This window comes from Rousettus aegyptiacus, unplaced genomic scaffold (assembly GCF_014176215.1).
Source record: "Rousettus aegyptiacus isolate mRouAeg1 unplaced genomic scaffold, mRouAeg1.p scaffold_m13_p_4, whole genome shotgun sequence".
Classification (NCBI taxonomy): domain Eukaryota; kingdom Metazoa; phylum Chordata; class Mammalia; order Chiroptera; family Pteropodidae; genus Rousettus; species Rousettus aegyptiacus.
The window spans coordinates 155,212,256-155,232,878 of record NW_023416307.1 but is presented as its reverse complement, the minus strand read 5'-3'; the positions used below and the strand labels follow the sequence as shown (position 1 = coordinate 155,232,878).

Genomic DNA, 20,623 nt, shown 5'->3' with positions numbered 1-20,623 from the left:
CGGCACTGAGCCCCGCCTCCTCCGTTCAGGCCCGCCCCGGAGCTGCCCGTCGCGGCTTCCCCGCTGCCGCCGGAAGTGCGTCACCAACTCGGCGCTAGGCCACCCGCGGCCGTAACTAGAAGTCGAAACAAAACAAGCAGCGAACGCTGCGGTGCCGGGACGGGGGAGGGGCGCGCCGGAACCGGAACCGACCTGACGCCGGAACCGGAACCGAGAGCGGGTTGCCAAGGCCCGAAGAGGGCTGGCGGCGGCGGCCTCGCTCGGTGAGTGGGACGGGCAGCTAATCGCCTGTCTGGCCCGAGCGGGGAGGCCGCGACGCGGGCCCGGGGCGGACTGTTCAAGGTCACGGGTCGTGGCAGCCTCCTCCTCTCAAGCCCTGCGTCGTGCCGGGCCACCGATGCAGGAGGGGCAGTTACGCTACGCCCATGGCCGGCCTCCCGCCTCGGAAAGGGCTGGCGGCGAGTGAGAGCGGCTTCCTGGAGGAGGCGGTGGCGGGCCCAGGGTTCGGAGGCAGAAGCTAGGTTGCAGCCCGGCCGGGGCGCTGGTCTGCGGTCAGTAACCCTGCGCGGCCCTGCTCGACCGGCATCGGTCCCCGAGGCAGTGCCTTTCCCCGCCCTTCACCCCACCCCGCTCCCGCGACGTTCCCAGAGGTTGGGGGAGGGATGAGACCTTCAGCTGGGGCCCAGGTGCAAAGAGGCGGAGGGTGTCCCGCTCCTTGACCCTGGACCTGTCGTCCTTAAAGATCCAGCCCACCAGTCACACTACTGACCTGCAGAAGGATATCTGTTTCCACATACTCTCTCGGCAACAGAGACTAGTCGCTCGCTCTCCAGCTATTGTCTTAGGCCCGGTTTGAGGCAGCCAGGGGTCCTGGATCCATAGTTTATCCCCACCTTTTTCTCAGTTTTGAGAACTTTATTTTGGATGGAGAAACAGCCCCGAATCCACTGGTGGGTCGGTGAGAAACTGGGTAGACGGTCTCTCCTCAAGTTGATGAGTGATTGGACCTGTTTCAGTTTCAAAGTGGGCGCTCGCCCTGCTTTGGCAGGATTGCTGCCAAAAGGGTTATGCAACATCTGGATACCCTTTTCACCTGCGTCTTTGCAGGCCCCTCTTTGCTTGGGACGGCAGGTGGAGAGAGGAATCTCTCTTGGGATGTAGGGAAAAAACAAGCAGTGCACGGGAGCAGGTTCAGAGGAGAATGGGAGCTGGCAGGCGGCAGGTGGGGCGTCTTAGCCCCAGGACCTTGCCTGGGCAGCGGTAGCACGTGGGCTGGGCCTGTTTTCAGCCACAGAGCCTGGTCGTCCAGCTGCTCGATTGTCTCCTCCTTTCCTGCGTTCCTCCTCCACCTCCTCCTCCTCGGGTGGTGACTAAGCAGCCAGTGAGAGTGAAGGAAAAGTGAGCACTCCGCTCAGAGTGCCAGCCCTGTGGGCTGGAGCCATGGCTCCTCTCCAGATTGGTGGAGGAGTCTGGTCCTAGGCTGTGGCAGCCTTGACCTGGTGTCTCCTCAGTGAGGCTTCCATCTTTGCTGGTCTGTATAGCAGACATCTGTGAGGTTGCTGCTACTCGCGTTATTCCCCCTTCAGAATAGTCTTGAGTGTCCAAGACTACATCAGGTAGTGGAGAGAGATTGCTGTGTAAGGTCAGGAGTTATCCTAGGTTGCTGAACCCTGGCTGTAACCAAGGAGCAAATTGTTTTGGGCCTTGGTAGTGATCCCTGGTCCCCTCTCATTAGGCCGTCGGTTCCTTGCTGGAGAATTTGGCCACAAAGAGTTGCCAAGATAGCTGGGCCAGGAAGAAAGCGCCGTAGTCCTGACCCAGACGCCGTTGCCGACCCCGGGGCACTCTGGCTGTCGACCAAACGGCTCAAGATGTCTGGTGGGACCAGTGCCACGGGCCCAAGGAGAGGGCCCCCAGGGCTGGAAGATGCCACCAGTAAGAAGAAGCAGAAAGATCGAGCAAACCAGGAGAGCAAGGATGGAGATCCTAGGAGATGTGGTAATGACATTCCCATGGTAGGCTGGGTAGAGCCTCAGCTTTGATGTCTGGATACTTGGCTGAGATCCTAAAGATGGTGATTGGTGCAGTGATGGGGTCTTGGAGGCTGCCTCCTTATCATCTTTTTCCTGTCTTTCCTTTGTTGTCAGGGTCAGTATCCGCTCCTCGGGAGGAGCAGACCAAAGAGGGTGAGTAATGAATAGGCCTTTTGGGTGCTAGAATGCTAGGGGAAAAGGGGGCACTGGGTGTGTAGCCCTCACCTGGAGCAGCCCCATTAGGGCTGGGTCCCTAGTACCTGCCAGTCCCCGTCAGGAGTTCTTGGAGACCTTCACAGTCTTATTGGCACACTCCCTGCAGAGTTGTTACTTGATTGGAGGCAGAGTGCAGATGAAGTGATTGTCAAGCTGCGTGTGGGAGCAGGTCCCCTGAGGCTGGAGGAGGTGGAGACTACTTTCACGGACACAGACTGTGTGGTGTGGCTTCCAGGTTCGTCCATTTTGCCTGAGCTCAGCAGTATATTTCTGTCCTTCGATATCCCCCACCCCAGCTCACTGCTCCCAACTCTGTCTCTAGGTGGTCGGCAGTGGGGTGGTGTTTTCTACGCTGAGATAGAAAGTTCTTGCACCAAAATACAGACTCGCAAAGGGGGCTTTCTGCAGCTGGCACTGCGCAAGAAGGTGCCTCTGCTCACGTGGCCCTCTCTCCTGGTAAGTTCCAGAGCAGGGTGTGGCAGGGACACCCAGTGTAGCTGACAGGGCCTGACTGTTGTATCTTTGGCAGAAGAAACCTCTAGGGATGCAGGAGTTGGTGTCAGGGCTGCAGTGCCAGGAGAATGGAAAGGAGCCATCTCCCATTGCCCTGGAGCCAGGCCCTGAGCCCCGCCGGGCTAAGCAGGAGGCCCGGAACCAGAAGCGGGCCCAGGGCCGTGGTGAGGTAGGCTCGGGGGCTGGCCCCGGGGCCCAGGCAGGGCCCAGCGCCAAAAGGGCTGTGCATCTCCGCAGAGGGCCAGAGGGGGAAGGGTCCAGAGATGGCCCTGGACCCCGGGGCGATGCCTCTTCCTTCCTGGCTGAGCCAGTCACCCAGGTGAGAGTGGGGTGCCTGTGCGGGAGTTGGGAGATGGGGAGAAGGGTGTGGACTGCAGTGGTGGGACCACTTGCCAGGCTCAGGGCCAGTGCTGCCCATAATCTTACCATGAATAGGCTGAGGCTGAGGAACAGCTCCGGGTACCACCGCTGAACCCCCAGACCTGCCTCCTGGGCTCAGAGGAGAATCTAGCACTTTTGGCAGGAGAGAAGGCAGTGTCCCCCAGGAATGACCCAGTCTCTCCAGCCATGACCCGGAGCAGAGACCCCGAGAAAGGTGATCGTTCCAAAGAGGAGATGGCCGTGGCAGCAGATGCTGCAACCCTGGTGGATGGTAAAGGTGGGGCTGGGGGCGGGCAGGCACAGCCCTAGGTTAGGTTATAAGGTTGGCGGGTGGGTAGAGAGTAGAATAGTAACGGGCGGGAACCTGTCCTGGGTGGCACTGATCTGCGGTCTCAACGTAGAGCCTGAGTCCATGGTGAACCTGGCATTTGTCAAGAATGACTCATATGAGAAGGGGCCAGACTCAGTGGTGGTGCACGTGTACGTGAAGGAAATCTGCAGGGACACCTCTCGGGTGCTCTTCCGTGAGCAGGACTTCACACTGATCTTCCAGACCAGGTGGGTGGTTGGAAAGAGCGGGGCAGACACTGACGCGTCAGGCAGGCCAGCGCGTCTCATTCCCCGCCTGCCCCGCCCCTGCTCTGCCTCTGCAGGGATGGAAACTTCCTGAGACTGCACGCCGGCTGTGGGCCCCACACCATCTTCCGTTGGCAGGTGAAGCTCAGGTGGGTGGTGCCCGGCCCCACTGCTGTGCCTCTCCCACCCTGGGCTCCGTCTCCCTGGCCCAGCTAGCCAGACACCCAGTCCACCTAAGTTCCTGAGCGCAGCCTTTTCCCTCAGGAACCTGATCGAGCCGGAGCAGTGCACCTTCTGTTTCACGGCCTCTCGCATCGACATCTGCCTCCGGAAGCGGCAGAGTCAGCGCTGGGGGGGCCTGGAGGCCCCAGCTGCACGAGGTCTGCACACGAGCTCCCTTCATTGCCAGCTCATATGACCGGGACCCCCACACCCTGCCACATGCTGCTAACCACCAGCCCCCTCATTCCCCCTTTTTAAGGTGCAGTGGGTGGTGCAAAGGTTGCCGTGCCGACAGGCCCAACCCCTCTGGATCCAACCCCCCCTGGAGGTGCCCCGCACCCCCTGACAGGCCAGGAGGAAGCCCGGGCTGTGGAGAAGGAGAAACCTAAGGCTCGATCTGAGGACGCGGGGCTGGATGGTGTGGCAGCCCGCACCCCCATGGAGCATGTAGCCCCAAAGCCAGAGCCACACCTGGCCTCGGTGAGAATCTGGGGGTCGGGAGGGCCAAGGATGGAGGCTGGAGAGCCTCAGGGCTGCTCTCTCATGCCCCCTTGCTCCCACAGCCCAAGCCCACATGTATGGTGCCTCCAATGCCCCACAGCCCCGTGAGTGGAGACAGCGTGGAGGAAGAGGAGGAGGAAGAGAAGAAGGTGTGTCTTCCGGGCTTCACTGGCCTCGTCAATCTAGGCAACACCTGCTTCATGAACAGTGTCATTCAGTCTCTGTCCAACACTCGGGAGCTGCGGGACTTCTTCCATGGTGAGAGTGGGGCCTGAAGCCCGGGGCCGTGGGCACGGGATGCTGTGCCCCTGCTCACGCTTCTGCTGGGCTGCTGTCCCTAGACCGCTCCTTTGAGGCCGAGATCAACTACAACAACCCACTGGGGACAGGTGGGCGTCTGGCCATCGGTTTTGCTGTGCTGCTCCGGGCGCTGTGGAAGGGCACCCACCATGCCTTCCAGCCTTCCAAGTTGAAGGTGATCTGTGACCACTTCCATGCTCGGCTGGTGAGGGTGGGGAGGGCCAGCCCGCTGGGTATATGGTGGGTGCTGGAGCTCCATGCTCACACCTTACTCCTGCATTCAGGCCATTGTGGCAAGCAAGGCCAGCCAGTTCACGGGCTATGCACAGCACGACGCTCAGGAGTTCATGGCTTTCCTGCTGGATGGACTGCACGAGGACCTGAACCGTATTCAGAACAAGCCCTACACGGAGACTGTGGACTCAGATGGCCGGCCCGATGAGGTCAGGGTTGTGGGGAGAGGTGGGCCTGTCTCGGGCACATCGCAGTCCCCAGGTCTCCTCCATCCTCACCATCCTGCCCCTCAGGTGGTGGCGGAGGAAGCGTGGCAGCGGCACAAGATGAGAAATGACTCCTTCATCGTGGACCTGTTTCAGGGCCAGTACAAGTCAAAGCTGGTGTGCCCAGTGTGCGCCAAGGTGTGATGTGCTCCTGGAAAGAGACTCCCTAACTTGACCTACCTAGCCTGGTCAAATTGAGGTCAGAGGAATTTGCTGTGGGGCAAGGTTTGGGCAAGGAAGCTTACGGGAAGCCTTCGGAGACCATGTGGGCTGCAGAGGTCAGCTGGGCAAGTTTCTCGGCTGAGGTGAAAGTGATATTTGGGCTCAAACACAGCCGTAAGGTGGGGCAGGGCTATGGGTAAGGTTGAAAAGGCACGTGGGGAGCCAGGGGCGCAGTGGTAAAGTAAGGAGGCTGGGCAGGGCCTCAAGTGCCAGAAAGAGGGATCGTTCTCTCCTGACGGTCCTTGGTACATCCAGTGCCCTGAGAGTGTGCTGGCTGTGAGGTCCGGACAGCCAGCCGAGGGCCTGCTCTCTGCCCTTTGTGCGGCCATCCAATAACACTTGTGCACCCACAGGTCTCCATCACTTTCGACCCGTTCCTTTACCTGCCGGTGCCCTTGCCACAGAAGCAGAAGGTTCTCCCTATCTTCTATTTTGCCCGGGAGCCCCACAGCAAGCCCATCAAGGTAAGGAGTAAGCTCTTACGTCCAGACTGTCCCAGAGACCCTGGGCTACGTCCCCCATGGACTCTGTCTACTCTGTCGCCACAGTTCCTGGTGAGCGTCAGCAAGGAGAACTCGAGTGCAAGTGAAGTGTTGGACTCCCTCTCTCAGAGCGTCCATGTGAAGCCTGAAAACTTGCGTCTGGCTGAGGTATGGCTGTCCTTTCCCAGGCTCTAAGGCTTGTGGACACGTGTATACTCACAGCACACAGACGTTGGCATTTGTACACGGACACGTGGATGTGTACGTGACTGCATGAGAACAGGTGACGTGCTGTTAGTTGAGGGATGGTCGAAAAGTCGGAGGATGTGCAACAGAGGTGCGCTCCGGTCCCAGCCGTCATCAGGGGTGGCGACCCCCAACTGTTTTTCCCTCTGCAAACAAGGAGCTTAAGCTGCAGGACTGTCCTTCCAGTAGCTATGGCTCTCTCTCGATCTGCTGTTCCTTTGTGTGCTGGCCTTCCCCAAAGGTCCCTGGTTTCCCGTCTGACAGTGTCCTTTTCCTCAGAGGGATACGGGCAGGAAGGAGCTTCTTTTAATAAGGAGCTTCCTTTAATAGGGCCCTTCCGTGATACCCATGTCGCGGTCACAGCAGGGCCCCACTAGTCGATGAGAGGTTAGAGACCCTCAGTGTGGAGAGCTAGTGTAGTTGATACTTATACCAGTCCTGGACTTTGAGGCCCTCTGATGCATCAGGCTCCTTATTCCATTGGACACTAAAGCTGGCGCCAGCAGAGGTGCATACTTCTTTTGGGCCACAGTCCCCACCCCTGCCCCTATAACCCAGCATTAGGGCCAGGCTTCCTCCCTGTGCTCTGGAGCCAAACTAGAGAAAAGGCTTGTCCTCAGGTAAGATCTGTGTGTTCTCTCTTTCCAGGTGATTAAGAACCGTTTCCATCGTGTGTTCCTGCCCTCCCACTCACTGGATACTGTGTCCCCATCCGACATGCTCCTCTGCTTTGAGCTGTTATCCCAAGAGTTAGCTAAGGAGCGGGTGGTGGTGCTAGAGGTGCAACAGGTGAGTGAGGCCAACCCGATGGCACAGGGCTGCGGTGGTGGGGGGGGGCGCTCCCGCCTGGCCTGCCCTTGCTGAACCCGACGACCCACCCTAGCGCCCCCAGGTGCCCAGCATCCCCATCTCCAAGTGTGCAGCCTGCCAGCGGAAGCAGCAGTCGGAGGATGAGAAGCTGAAGCGCTGTACTCGGTGCTACCGCGTGGGCTACTGCAACCAGTGAGGACTCCCATGGTCTGCCCTGTCCCTCCTCCCCGCCTGCCAGGCCCTGGGGGAGGCAGGGCTGGCATCTGCGTTTCCCAGGGCTGGAGGCCAGCTCCCAGTAGAATTATAGGAGGTGGGGCCGAGGCCCTGTTCTTATCTCCCCTTTCCCTCCAGGCTCTGCCAGAAAAACCATTGGCCTGACCATAAGGGCCTCTGCCGCCCTGAGAACATTGGCTACCCTTTTCTGGTCAGTGTACCTGCCTCACGCCTCACTTATGCCCGTCTGGCTCAGTTGCTAGAGGGCTATGCCCGGTAAGTTCCCAGTGTTTGAATAAGGGTGGGGTAGGTGGCGGGCAGAGGTGCCGCATGGGCTCATCAAGATTCTTACTTGCTTTGCTGCCCGGCGCAGGTATTCTGTGAGCGTTTTCCAGCCACCCCCCTTCCAGCCTGGCCGCATGGCCTTGGAGTCCCAGGCCCCTGGCTGCACCACATTACTCTCTACTAGCTCCCTGGAGGCCGGGGACAGTGAGAGGGACCCCATCCAGCCGCCTGAGCTCCAGTTGGTGACCCCTGTGGCTGAGGGGGACATAGGGGTCCCCCGGGCATGGACGGCCCCTGATCGGGGCCCTGTCCCCAGCACCAGTGGAGTTTCTTCTGAGATGCTGGCCACTGGGCCCCTTGAAGTTGGCTCCTTGCCTGCTGGCGAGAGGGTGTCCCGGCCCGAAGGTAAGAGTCTGGTGGGAGGCTCAGCAGCTGGGGGAGGGGCAGTGGGGGTCTCTGGTAGGCAGGGGACTGATTTATTATTATCTCTCACAGCTGCTGTGCCTGGGTACCAACACCCAAGTGAAGCCCTGAATTCTCACACACCCCAGTTCTTTATCTATAAAATTGACGCATCTAATCGAGAACAGCGGCTAGAGGACAAAGGTGTCTGAGGTGTGGGTGGGAGCCGTGGTGGCGTGGGCTGGCTGCTCCCCACAGCTGCGTGACCCCCACCCCCTGCCCGTCTCCAGGAGATACGCCACTGGAGCTGGGCGATGACTGCAGCCTGGCTCTTGTCTGGCGGAACAACGAGCGCCTGCCGGAGTTCGTGTTGGTAGCCTCTAAGGAGCTAGAGTGTGCTGAGGATCCCGGCTCTGCTGGGGAGGCTGCCCGTGCTGGCCACTTCACCCTGGACCAGTGCCTGAACCTCTTTACGCGGCCCGAGGTGCTGGCTCCTGAGGAGGCTTGGTGAGACAGGGCAGCAGGCGGTCGTGGGGCAGGGTGCAGTGGAGACCTGCTGGTCTTGACCCTGCCTTCGTCCCCCTCAGGTACTGCCCGCAGTGCAAACAGCACCGCGAGGCCTCCAAGCAGCTGTTGCTCTGGCGTCTGCCGAACGTGCTCATCGTGCAGCTCAAGCGCTTCTCCTTCCGCAGTTTCATCTGGCGTGACAAGATCAACGACTTGGTGGAGTTCCCTGTTCGGTGAGCGATGGGCCCTGGGCAGGGTATGGGAGCCACCGGAGGCCTCCTGGGCACCTGTTAGCTGTCTCACCTCTTTGGCCGGGCCCACAGGAACCTGGACCTGAGCAAGTTCTGCATCGGTCAGAAAGAGGAGCAACTGCCCAGCTACGACCTGTATGCTGTCATCAGCCACTATGGAGGCATGATTGGTGGCCACTACACCGCCTGTGCACGCCTGCCCAATGACCGCAGCAGCCAGCGCAGCGACGTGGGTGAGGGCCAGGGCACACGCAGCACAGCAGGATAGGTGGCAGGGGTGGTGGTGCAGATTATGTTCACACTCTTCCCACCTTGCTATAGGCTGGCGCTTGTTTGACGACAGCACGGTGACAACAGTAGATGAGAGCCAGGTCGTGACGCGTTATGCCTATGTACTCTTCTATCGCCGGCGGAACTCTCCTGTGGAGAGGCCCCCCCGGGCGGGTCACTCTGAGCATCACCCAGACCTAGGCCCTGCAGCCGAGGCTGCTGCTAGCCAGGTGAGGCATGGTGTGGGGAGCTTCGCAGACTAGTGGGGCCTAACTCACGTGGGAGAGGGCGGGACACAGCTTCCTGTCCTCCAGCCATAGGCCCCTGCAGCCTTGGAACTCGTGAGTCACAGATAGGATTCTCTTACAGGACACCTTAGCCAGAGGGATCCCCGTGCTGTAGGTGCATGCACACCAACGTGCCATTGGTGTGCACACAGACACCCACTTGGCACAGGCCAGGTAGCTTCTCTGAACCTCACTGGGTGCAGTGCCATGAACAGACTGTACCTGACACTCTCCCAGCTTTCCTCTGCACGCTGCCCACATGCCAGCCCCCAGACTCTCACTTGTGATCGTCCCTGTGTTCTGATGTGCACTTAGGACAGGGCCTATCCAGGCTAACCATGGCCTAGGGTGCCTGTTACCCTCTCTGAGGTGAGCGTCTGTCTCCGCTGAGCCTTCGAGGTCTTCTGTCTCTTTTACTGACTTGGAGTTCCGTAGGCCTGGTTGGTGGGCATAGCCACCTTTCTTTTTCTGTATTAGTCTCCTCCTTGCTGTCCTCTCCGACCTAGAGCCCTGTTCGCTCAGACTCAGAGAAATCCCCACAGAAGACAGAGCTCAGGATCTGGACGTGGGTGGGAGGAACCAGATCACTCGGGTTGGCAGCTCTGTCCTCCGTGAGCCAGTTCCCCCTGGGAAGCCTGGGCTGAGAATCTCACCCACCAGCTCCCACCCTGCCACAGGAAGCTGCATGTCAATTGGGAATCTTTTTGAGGAGCCCAGAGTGCTGTCAAGATTTGCCTAGCCTGGTGTTCTCAGTCTAGACAAGCCAGCGAATGGCCCATTTAGCTCCTGCCTGCCTGCCTCCCCGCTGCTTGACCCTGGGATATAGGGGTTTAGTGCCAGTCATTTGGGTAGGACGATCGTGGCCAGGGGTCTCAGGGACACTGGGCCCCCCATTCCCGCTCTGGGTGCTGATGGCCGTTTCCGCACACTGTAGGCTTCCCGGATTTGGCAGGAGCTGGAGGCCGAGGAGGAGCCAGTACCCGAGGGGCCTGCGCCCCTTGGTCCCTGGGGGCCCCAAGACTGGGTGGGCCCCCCACCACGTGGCCCTACCACACCAGATGAGGGCTGCCTCCGGTACTTTGTTCTGGGCACCGTGGCAGCTTTGGTGGCCCTCGTGCTCAACGTGTTCTATCCTCTGGTATCCCAGAGTCGCTGGAGATGAGCTCGTCTGCAGGCAGCTGCTATGAGCTGGCCCACCTGCCTGCCCACTAGACATGCCTGCCTCTGTGGTGGGGACCAACTCTGGGCTTGGGCATCTGGAGGGAGAAGGTGGGGACTCTGGCTCCCGCAGGGGCAGAGCATCCTAGGGTGGGTATCCGTCCAGCTGTCTGTCCGTTCATCCTGCTGCTCTGACCCCTGGCCTGGGGCTTAGCCCTACCCAAGCAGCTTCTTGTATTTAAAGTGTTAATAAAGCAAGACTGTTCAGGCCTGATTTTTGTCTCTCTGTCTCAATGCCACTGCTGTCTGCGCCTGCCTTGGGGCCCTCCCTTGGGTGCCAGGGCTCTGAGCCCGCACCCCTGGGATGCCAGGCAGCATACTGGGCAGCCCCCAACCCCTGTCCTCATATTCTGTTGCAGGGACTAGGCCCTGGCCAGGCCCCCGAGGTGGCCCCCACGCGGACAGCCCCTGAACGCTTCGCCCCCCCTGTGGACCGCCCAGCCCCCACCTACAGCAACATGGAGGAGGTCGATTAGCAGGTCCCTGGCTGGTGGGGGGACTGGGTTTGGGAATTTCCCACAGAGGGCCAGCTCTTTGCCACTTCTCCTTCTCTAACCCAGAGGACACTGGCTTCAGTGGGGCTTGGGGGGTATGATTTGAGGGTGGGTACCTCAGAGGTTGGGACCTCTTGTCAGCTGGAACCCCCAACCAGTGGGCCTTGGCTTCTCCAGCCATCCTCAGTGCTGCGTGTTTTCTCAGTTGTACCTTCAATTCTTTCTGACTCGCATTATAAACGTTATAATTTTATTATAAAAATTGTAATTTTTTTTTTTTTGCATTTTGGAAGTGATTGCTGCTGTTTAAATATATTTTAAAAATAAATGATAAACAAGCAGACTTAGTGACTGTGATGGACCAGGTGCTATGGCCGCCTCCCTTCCCCATCATCGTGTGTGTGCGTGTGTGTGCTACTCTGGTCTGAGAAGAGATGCTCCTGTGGGTCATGAAGCCCTTGTACCGTCAGTCCTTTGGGACCTGCCTACTACCCTTTGATCTCACTGATCCCATGTCTCTCATGTGGAGGCAGCTGTGGTTGGCGTCATTGTCAGTACCTCAAGGGGTGGAGTCGTATACCATGAGGCTCTATCCAGAAGCTGACAGCAGGTCAGGGGGCACTTGGGGAACAGGGACTGGGGGATCTCCCTCTCCCAATCTCAGGTCTTTACTAGTTTGAGTGCCATCTGGATCCCTCAAGGGAGAACACAGCAGGAAAAAAACAGGGAAGGAGACCCTGCTCCAAGAGGAGGATAGGCAGAAAGGATCAGGGCTTATCTTGGCTGACGTCCTGTGGAAGGGAGGGTACTGGGTTCTGCCAGGCCATTTTTTCCCTTGAATCCCTAAGATTTTGGTTCCTGGCAATAACCCCAGGCTGTTCACCCACAGTGGGTCTGCAAGCTTGTCTGTCTTGGGGCCTTCGTGACTTTGTACACATGTAGAGAGGGCAAATCTCGTGAGAAGCCTCCTTATCTCTCTTCATGGATAATGTTGCCCCCTCTTCTCTCCAATTCATGGGGGTAGGTGTGGGCATCTCCAACTGAAGGGAGATGGGGAACAAAGGTACTCATGAGACAGGTGTTCAGATACCCCACAGAGTGTAAGGCAGGCAGAGGTGGGACAATGTTCTGGCAGCCCTGTCAGTCCATCCCTGTCCCCAAGCCTGTGGGGGCTCATCATGTGGGCTCTGCCAGTACCACTCAGCCTGGGCTAGAGTTAGAGTGTTGGTGAGCAGAGGGAGCTCTTGGGGAAAGCTAGCCTGTGACCAACGTTGGCTTTTCCTCATGAGGACAACAGCACAAGGGCCATGTGGGGTTGCTGGCCTTGGAGAGGGGCTTGAAGGGCTGGATGTGAGCCCCTGCAGAAACGGTGGAATTGCCAAGCTGGGCGCTCATGCTGGCATACTACTGGAGGGCCTACTAGGCATGGGCTACAACAGGTTGTGCTGGGCCTACACTGTGTGTAGCCCCAAGTGTCTGGCCACAGGTGGTCTACATGTGCTGGATACAGTGATCAAGGGGCTCTGTCCTGACTGCAGTCCTGCTAGGACCACCAGCACTGTGGCCTCTACCGCCTCTATGTTCACTGTTAGCTTATGCTGCAGGCACCTGTCCATAGGTCTGGCTGCTGGCCCCTGCCTCTTCCCATGCTACAGGTGGGCCTCATTGGCTGCTGCTGCCTGGCTTTTCTGCTTGTTTTTTTTCTTGATTTTCCTGAAAGTAGTGCCAGCCTCCTGTTGGGCCCATACAACTTCATAGTTCTGCTCTATGCAAGTCATAGGGCTCCAGAACACCGGCTGGCCTGCCACTGACACTTGTGGCATTTTTGGTGGAGCTACTGCCTCATCTTGTGACATGGAGCCACAGGGTCCAAAGGGTAGGTATCCTGAGACCAGGGAACAGGATGCAGGTCCTAACCCCATTGAGGGGGCCATCACCAGATGCGCAGGACTCAGTGATATTATTATAATAACTCCTTTGGTGGTATCAGGTACAGAATAGACAGCGGCATTGGTGGGCACCTTGCTTTTCACAGACACCTTTGGTGGGCTAGGCATCAGCACAGGGCTGTGGTTCTGCTTCTTGGTGCCCATCTCTGTTTCCTGCTCCATCCACCATTGCCTGCACCTGGACTTGGCTGGGCATCAGGCTGGGGCCAAAAGGCCATAGGGAGGTGGGAAGCCCCAAGACACAGGACTGGACCTGGATACTAAGGCAGTGTGTGGCCCTGGGCAGAACCTGGCCTTTGGTTATCACATGGGACTCATATTTCGGTCAAGAAATAGACCTTTTGTCATTAATGGGATATTGCCACAAAGCAGGACCCAGAATATAGCTACAGGTGATAGTCAGGACCATGCCCAGCCCTTGAAGGTCCACTAGTATTAGCAACACCAAGGCCTCGAAAAGCCTGATTTCCAATTTCCAATTTGGAAATATCCTCACCATCCCACTACCAGCAGCTCCAGGTCCACAAAGAAACAGCTTCTATATTGACTTGACCGTTCCCAGCAGGTCCTGGAAGTCCAGTGAGACTGCGGGGAGACACCCCACCCCCAGCACAATAGCCATCATCATGATTGTATCTCCTCTGCCCCACTGTATCCCAACTTCAATAAAATATCCTGTCAAATGCCTATAGATGGATTTCAAGGTCTAATTTGCTTGTGGTTTTCATGGCATTTGCATGCTTTGGCAAGGGGGGGTGGGTTGGTAAGTGTGCCACGAGATTTAAAACCATCACAGTGCTCACTTCAGCAGCACATATACTAAACCAAACCATCACAAAACTGCGAGATCCTTCCTGGCTAGGTGTGTCCAGGTGGGAACTCCAAAAGTGCTAGTCTTATGGGACCCCTCGATTGGCCATTCCGCATGGTCTCTGTGCTGGAGTCTTAACCGGATTTTCACTCAACTGTTTCCATGACAACTCCAAAGATGTAACTTGAGAAACGCGACAGGGACTCACATCTGCTCCCGAGAAGACTGGGATGGTCCCAAGATTTCCAGGGCGGAAGAAAAGTCAAAGAGCAATGGGCCATGCCTGCATCTGCCTCCCGCCCGTCTGCTTCCCACCGCCCGGTACCCCCTCAAATACCCAGCGGAAAGAGAAACGAAGCATCCAGAAACGCCAGTTTGGCCGCACTCCGCCCTTTAAATGGCGCCGACCACCACATAGAGCTCCGCCCCCTCCCGCCAAGGAAGGACGCTATTGGCTCTCCCTGGCAGCTTCACTCTCCTATTGGTCAGTGGGCTAACGTCAACGTGCAGATGGGCCCCAAAGTTTTCTTTCGGTTTCCGGTGTCCCAGCCATGGCGACTGTGGACTCCGTGTCGCTCTTCACCGGTCTCGGCCTGAGCGAGCAGAAGGCCCGCGAGACGCTCAAGAACACGACTCTGAGCGCGCAGCTGCGCGAGGCAGCGACCCAGGTGCCCTGGGCCTGGGCTGCCGACAGGGCCCCCACGCAGCGCCGGGCCGGTTCCCATCCGGATCTACCCGCCTGGTCTCTCGTACGCCTTTCGCACTGGGCGTGGGGCTTCTCTTCTGACCCCTCTGACTTCTGACCCCTCTGACCCCAGGCGCAGCAGACTCTGGGCTCCACCATCGACAAGGCTACCGGGACTCTGCTATATGGCTTGGCTTCCCGACTCAGGGATCCCCGGCGTCTCTCTTTCCTCGTGAGCTACATAGCCAATAAGAAGATCCACACCGAGCCCCAGCTGAGCGGTGAGACCTCGCCTGTCCTACCCCTTTCCACCTCCACTTCCACTCCTCAGGCAACACCCCTTTCTGCCAAGTCCCCAGTGTTTCTCCAAATGTCTAGTTCAGCACTCCTCTCTAAACCAGCCTGTCATTGAGGGATGGAGAGAGCCGCTTCTAGTGAGACTGACTGGGGAACTGTGTAGGTCTGGGGAACACACACTTCTTTCTTGTGGTCCCAGGGCTTCTCTAGGGTGGTTCAAGGCTTAACCTATAATTGGGGTTTCATGGGTTCAGAGCCTTGTCTACCTACTTCTTGGAGCTAAGATGCCACAAACTCATTGGCTGTCCTTTCTCAGCTGCGCTTGAGTATGTGCGAAGTCATCCCCTGGACCCCATTGACGTGGTCGACTTTGAGCAGGAATGTGGTGTGGGCATCGTGGTTACCCCAGAGCAGATCGAGGAGGCTGTGAGTCTTTCCCCACGCATTGGCTGCCTCCTTAGTTCTGACCCTGAAAAGGAGTGGCTCAGCCTCTCCACCCAGGAAGACCCAGGGTGAGGGTATGTTTCTGAAGGATACTTTCCTGAACCATATGCATTGGCTTTCTATAGGTGGAGGTGGCCATAAATCGCCACCGGCCCCAGCTCTTGACAGAGCGTTATCGTTTCAACATGGGACTGCTGATGGGTGAGCAGGGCCTGGGAAGGGGACTGTGTTCTCTCCAGTCATGCCTTCTCTTCTGGGCGTGAGTGAGAGAGCATTCGGAGCACCTTAAAAAGTGGTCTGGCTGGGACCAGGCTTTGGTTCCTGAGGTCAGCCTGAACCTTTTCTTGGGAAAGACGGTGGGAAGTGCTCTCCTTTGCCTTTCTGCAGCTCCTTGTGCCCACGTTTCTAGGAGAGGCTCGGGCCATGCTCAAGTGGGCAGATGGCAAAATGATCAAGCATGAAGTGGACATGCAGGTGTGTGCCCCCTTGAGCTGAAGCAAGCAAAGACCCTGCTGTGGATAGGGCCTAGAGTCCACTGAGGGATAAATGGGGTTCGTGGGAAGGAGACCCTCTCCCTATTCTGCTGATAAATAGGGCCCGGTGTGGAGGGGGCAGCACCTGGGTGGGCACTGAAAAACTCAGGCATCTGGGTTGTGCCTAATTTGGGGTGAGTTGCTTTACTCTGAACCTCAAGTTTCCTCGGTTTGGAAATAGGGGTGATGTGGCCTTCATCTCATTTGAAGATGACTATCTTCATGTAAGGTGCTAGCATGGAGTTGTAAGAGGGTGATGGCTGAGGTAAATTACTTATCTTGATGCTGGGCCTGGAAAGAAAACACTGCTGTCCCAGGCCTGACTCTGGTCTCTGCTCAGGTCCTTCACTTGCTGGGTCCCAAGACGGAGACTGACTTGGAGAAGAAACCTAAGGTGGGGCTGAGCATGGTCCTGGGTCCTTGGGGATGAGGTGGTATAGGGTGAGACTTTGGGCTGGGGAAGGGAGTGCCCAATCCCAGCCCTGGAGAGATCCTGATCCAACTTCTGGGCTTCTCTCAGGTGGCAAAAGCTCAGCTGGAAGCAGCAGACCGGAAGACAGCAAAGGATGTGGTGGAGAATGGTGAGAGACTTGAGACTCTGTCTTATTCAGCTCTCTGACTTCCAGCCTTTCCACCTCGTGGGTCCCTATAGCCTTGTCCACTGCACAACACCCTGCCTTTCGTTGTAAGGCTGGAAGTCTTGGCGTTTCCTTTGTTCTCTTTACCCAGAGATTGGCCTGAGGAGGCCTGAGAAGTCTGGTTCTGTATCTTTTGTCTTTGGGGTTTTGGGAAGAGGGGCCTGCTTGGTTCTGGTGGCAAGATACTAGTACCTACAGGCGCCTCCCTGAGCCAGATGTGGTAGCTGTGTCCACAAGGAGACTGAGTTTTCCTTGGTCTCTTCTCTGCAGGTGAAACTGCTGGCCAGACCCTGTCTCTGATGGAGCAGCTCCGAGGGGAGGCACTTAAGTTCCACAAGCCTGGTGAGCAGGCAGGGCAAAACTCTGGGGAGGGTTGGACCTTGATAGCAACTCTTATAGCCAGGCGTCTGGGGTGGGGAATCTTGGTCTGCAGCCTGGTCCTCAGGCTTGTTCTCGTCCTGGCAGGTGAGAACTACAAGACCCCAGGCTATGTGACCACTCCACATACCATGGATCTACTGAAACAGCACCTGGAAATCACTGGGGGACAGGTGTGTAGGAGTATGGCCAGGCAGGCTAGTGTCATCAGCACTTGCCTGGGTGCCTGGGCTGCCCCCACACTGCTCCAACTTACCTATCTCTGTGGCCTCTATGAGAAAGGCATTTGTTCCTTTAGGATAGTCTGGGCTCTGACCCGATTCTTCTGCTTCCATTCCCCTCATCGCAGGTGCGAACCCGGTTCCCGCCAGAACCCAATGGAATCCTGCATATTGGACATGCCAAAGCCATCAATTTCAACTTTGGCTATGCCAAGGTAAGTGTATCTGGGAACCTGGGAAGCAGGGTGACTACTTGCTGCTCCCATGACTGGAGACCAGAGAGGCGTCCTGCTTTCACTGCTGCTCCTATAATGTACCTGAAGCAGACAGAGGTCATGAAGTGTGACATATCTAGGAACCCATTGGGCTCATTAGGAAAAAGCTCTGCAAGGAAGTCCCAGTGTCACCTCTCTTAGATCTAGGTTGGCATAAGAGGTTCCATTTAGATACAGGAAGATGAGTGAAACTCCTGGAGATGTTTCCAATTCTGACATGGGAGAGCTCTGAGAATGGCCCAGCTTGAAGAGTGGGACTGGGAGCTGGGGATATGGCAGCTCACAGATATTGCAACTCTCCTAGGCCAACAATGGGATCTGCTTTCTGCGCTTTGATGACACCAACCCTGAGAAGGAGGAAGCAAAGTTCTTCACTGCCATCTGCGACATGGTGGCCTGGCTGGGTATGGGCTGGGCAAGGCCTGAGCAGACCTAGTGGACAGTGGGCCTCTCCTAGGGCCATGGCTGGCCATTTGGTGTCCCTGGCTGGTTGTTCATACTGTATGTCATTCTGCTCCAGGTTATACACCTTATAAGGTGACATATGCCTCTGATTATTTTGACCAGCTGTATGCCTGGGCTATAGAGCTCATCCACAGGTGAGGCCAGGGCCATGATTTGGGGCCAGGCAGGCTGACCAGGACATACTGGGCACTGACATCCCTTCCCCATAGGGGCCAGGCCTATGTGTGCCACCAGCGAGGAGAGGAGCTCAAAGGCCACAATCCACCGCCCTCGCCCTGGAGAGACCGTCCCGTAGAGGAGTCACTGCTGCTCTTCGAGGTGGGGTTCTGGAGGGGCAGCTGGATCTGGGTGGGACAGGATGCCAAGGATGAGATGCCCCTTTGCTGAGCGGCAGCCTGAGCCCTTGCTCCCCTCAGGCAATGCGCAGGGGCAAGTTTGCAGAGGGTGAGGCCACACTGAGGATGAAGTTGGTGATGGAGGATGGCAAGATGGACCCTGTGGCCTATCGAATCAAGTATACACCACACCACCGCACGGGGGACACCTGGTGGGTATGAGGATGGGATGGGTTGGTGGGCCATGGGTAGGGCAGAGTGGGGCTGGATGGTGGGGCCCACTGCCTGTGCCCTGCAGGTGCATCTACCCCACCTATGACTATACGCACTGCCTCTGTGACTCCATCGAGCACATCACCCACTCACTCTGCACCAAGGAATTCCAGGCCCGGTGAGGGATCTGGGTCCATGGGGTGGGTAGGGCCAGTGGGATTCCAGCAGCCCTTCCCATGGTCTCTCCCTGGTCTGAAGTCCTGACTCTCCCCTCTCACCCCAGACGCTCCTCCTACTTCTGGCTGTGCAATGCACTGGACGTCTATTGCCCGGTACAGTGGGAGTACGGTCGCCTCAATCTGCACTACGCGGTTGTCTCCAAGAGGAAGATTCTCCAGCTTGTGGCAGCTGGTGCTGTGCGGTAAGTGTGGTGGTGTTTCGCTCAGCAGGAGTCGATGGTACTAGTGACATGCATTGTCAAAGGCCTTTACACCACTATGTTACCCACAGGGACTGGGACGACCCACGGCTCTTCACACTCACAGCCCTCCAACGGCGGGGCTTCCCACCTGAGGCCATTAACAACTTCTGTGCTCGGGTATGGCCCAGTGGGCTGGGTGGGTGCTGAGCATGGCAGTCTGTGTTGTGGCTGTGACTGAAGCTGAACTTTTCTCTTAGGTGGGGGTGACAGTGTCACAGACCACGATGGAACCACATCTGCTAGAAGCCTGTGTGCGTGATGTGCTGAATGACACAGCCCCACGGGCCATGGCTGTGCTGGAGCCATTACAGGTCACCATCACCAATTTTCCTGCTGTCAAGGTGGGTCTGCCTCAATGTGTGTGCATGTGTGTGTGTGGGGGGGGGGGCAGGGTGGTGTCCTAGCACCTAGTGTGACTCAGACACCCATTTCTTGCTATAGTCCTTGGACATCCAGGTGCCCAACTTTCCAGCTGATGAGACCAAGGGCTTCCATCAGGTTCCCTTTGGATCCATTGTTTTCATTGAGAGGACTGACTTCAAAGAGGTGAATGAGAGGGTAGAGGGCCCTGTTTGCTGCTGAGCCCAGTCCTGAGGTCCATCTATGTTGTGCATAAGACAAACCAAGCCTTGCCAGACATAGGGGTTGGGATAGAAGCCTCTTGTACCTTTCTGAACTTGCAGCCTCTTGTGTCTACCCTACTTCCTACCTCTAGGAACCAGAGCCAGGCTATAAGCGCCTGGCATGGGGCCAGCCTGCGGGCCTGAGGCACACAGGCTACGTCATCGAGTTGCAGCATGTTATCAAGGTAAGAGCCAGCTGTAGCTTTCCTACTGCAGTGCCTGCTGGGGCAAGGATCTGGGTGCAGCCTGCAGTGCTGGTAGCGGTCCCTAGGTCTGATTATAGGCCTCTCTCCCTCGACTTTCAGGGCCCCAGTGGTTGTGTGGAAAGCCTGGAGGTGACCTGCAGACGGGCAGATGCTGGAGAAAAGCCCAAGGCCTTTATTCACTGGGTATCACAGCCTCTGACATGTGAGATTCGCCTCTATGAGCGACTGTGAGTGGACAGAGCAAGGGCGGGGGAAGGTACAAGATGGGCATTGCCTGCTGTGGCTGCCCAGCTGGAGTCTGACCTTCACTCTGGCTGCAGATTTCAGCACAAAAACCCTGAGGATCCTGCTGAGGTGCCTGGTGGATTCTTAAGTGACCTGAACCCGGTAGGCTCATGGGATGTAGGGTGAGGGTGGTGGGCCTCCCTGACTAGATGGCCATCTGAGTTCCCTGCTCGCAGGCATCACTACAAGTGGTGGAAGCAGCATTAGTGGACTGTTCCGTGGCACTGGCAAAGCCCTTCGACAAATTCCAGTTTGAGCGGCTTGGCTACTTCTCCGTGGATCCAGACAGCTCCCAGGGACAGGTGCCTGAATTTATCTGCCTGGCATTTCCACAACAGTGATAGTGGTGGCTGTCATTCACTGTGCCACACGCTTTTCCTATATTTCCTTAGTAAATCCTCACCGCCTGAGGTGGGGTTATGTTCTGAGGAGGAAAAAGGAGGTCCATGTACAAAATTTCATTTGGACTCTTCCTTTCTTACTCCTAAGGTCAGGAATAGACATAGGGGTTTTATAAGAATTATAAAATGGAGGCCCAGAGCCATCCAGTCCCTTACCTAAAGTCATAAAGTTATTGAGAACCTGAGTCTCCTAATCCTCAGTTTCTCTAGGATGAATGAGGCGAGGGCAGAGGTTGGGGTATCTGGTGAGAACTGTCCTGGCCTCCTGGCCTAGTTCTGGCTTGGTGGTCATTCTTCCCCCTTTGCCTTCCAGCTTGTCTTCAACCGGACTGTCACACTGAGGGAGGACCCAGGGAAAGTGTGAGCTGGAAGCCCCGTGGACTTAATCTCATCCCTTTGGAGGCTAGGGGTACCTAGACTCCTTGTCAATAAAGAACAGCTAAATCCCCCTGGA

General features: G+C 57.2%; 2 protein-coding genes across 15 annotated transcripts; both read left to right on the top strand.

Moving 5' to 3' along the window:
• Positions 1-111: 111 nt before the first annotated feature.
• Positions 112-11,202, top strand: USP19 (ubiquitin specific peptidase 19). 13 transcript variants are annotated; one of them, XM_016149884.2, is made up of 27 exons: positions 112-263; positions 1,736-1,998; positions 2,148-2,186; positions 2,356-2,484; positions 2,572-2,705; positions 2,782-3,081; positions 3,198-3,420; positions 3,545-3,701; positions 3,797-3,868; positions 3,984-4,099; positions 4,201-4,421; positions 4,505-4,700; positions 4,784-4,917; positions 5,027-5,185; positions 5,270-5,380; positions 5,818-5,928; positions 6,013-6,114; positions 6,841-6,981; positions 7,076-7,194; positions 7,354-7,491; positions 7,589-7,905; positions 7,996-8,106; positions 8,193-8,409; positions 8,490-8,642; positions 8,733-8,893; positions 8,982-9,160; positions 10,152-10,649. In XM_016149884.2, the coding sequence occupies exons 2-27, from the start codon at positions 1,872-1,874 to the stop codon at positions 10,377-10,379; spliced, it is 4,095 nt and encodes a 1,364-aa protein (XP_016005370.1). In that variant the 5' UTR covers positions 112-263; positions 1,736-1,871; the 3' UTR covers positions 10,380-10,649. The 13 variants fall into 13 exon arrangements, with proteins under 13 accessions (XP_016005370.1, XP_016005372.1, XP_016005373.1 ...); XM_016149886.2 differs by having other exon boundaries at positions 2,779-3,081; positions 4,207-4,421; XM_016149887.2 differs by having other exon boundaries at positions 113-263; positions 3,198-3,414.
• A 2,914-nt stretch (positions 11,203-14,116) lies between these two features.
• Positions 14,117-20,623, top strand: QARS1 (glutaminyl-tRNA synthetase 1). Of its 2 annotated transcripts, XM_016149900.2 has the most exons (24): positions 14,117-14,357; positions 14,508-14,655; positions 14,988-15,097; positions 15,241-15,316; positions 15,525-15,589; positions 15,989-16,042; positions 16,169-16,229; positions 16,557-16,628; positions 16,752-16,837; positions 17,014-17,100; positions 17,465-17,564; positions 17,681-17,759; positions 17,835-17,943; positions 18,042-18,172; positions 18,259-18,351; positions 18,457-18,594; positions 18,684-18,771; positions 18,852-18,995; positions 19,096-19,200; positions 19,370-19,462; positions 19,583-19,710; positions 19,804-19,870; positions 19,945-20,070; positions 20,483-20,623. In XM_016149900.2, the coding sequence occupies exons 1-24, from the start codon at positions 14,241-14,243 to the stop codon at positions 20,531-20,533; spliced, it is 2,328 nt and encodes a 775-aa protein (XP_016005386.1). In that variant the 5' UTR covers positions 14,117-14,240; the 3' UTR covers positions 20,534-20,623. The 2 variants fall into 2 exon arrangements, with proteins under 2 accessions (XP_016005386.1, XP_016005387.1); XM_016149901.2 differs by lacking the exons at positions 14,117-14,357; positions 14,508-14,655 and having other exon boundaries at positions 15,054-15,097; positions 15,503-15,589.

Excerpts from the sequence above, each read along its gene's own strand:
- USP19 (XM_016149883.2), top strand. The coding sequence starts at position 1,872 with ATGTCTGGTGGGACCAGTGCCACGGGCCCAAGGAGAGGGCCCCCAGGG. Across the intron at positions 2,187-2,355 it reads GGAGGAGCAGACCAAAGAGG|AGTTGTTACTTGATTGGAGG; the intron begins GTGAGTAATGAA and ends CACTCCCTGCAG. Across the intron at positions 3,421-3,544 it reads AACCCTGGTGGATGGTAAAG|AGCCTGAGTCCATGGTGAAC; the intron begins GTGGGGCTGGGG and ends GTCTCAACGTAG.
- QARS1 (XM_016149900.2), top strand. The coding sequence starts at position 14,241 with ATGGCGACTGTGGACTCCGTGTCGCTCTTCACCGGTCTCGGCCTGAGC. Across the intron at positions 14,656-14,987 it reads CACCGAGCCCCAGCTGAGCG|CTGCGCTTGAGTATGTGCGA; the intron begins GTGAGACCTCGC and ends GTCCTTTCTCAG. Across the intron at positions 19,463-19,582 it reads AGTTGCAGCATGTTATCAAG|GGCCCCAGTGGTTGTGTGGA; the intron begins GTAAGAGCCAGC and ends CTCGACTTTCAG.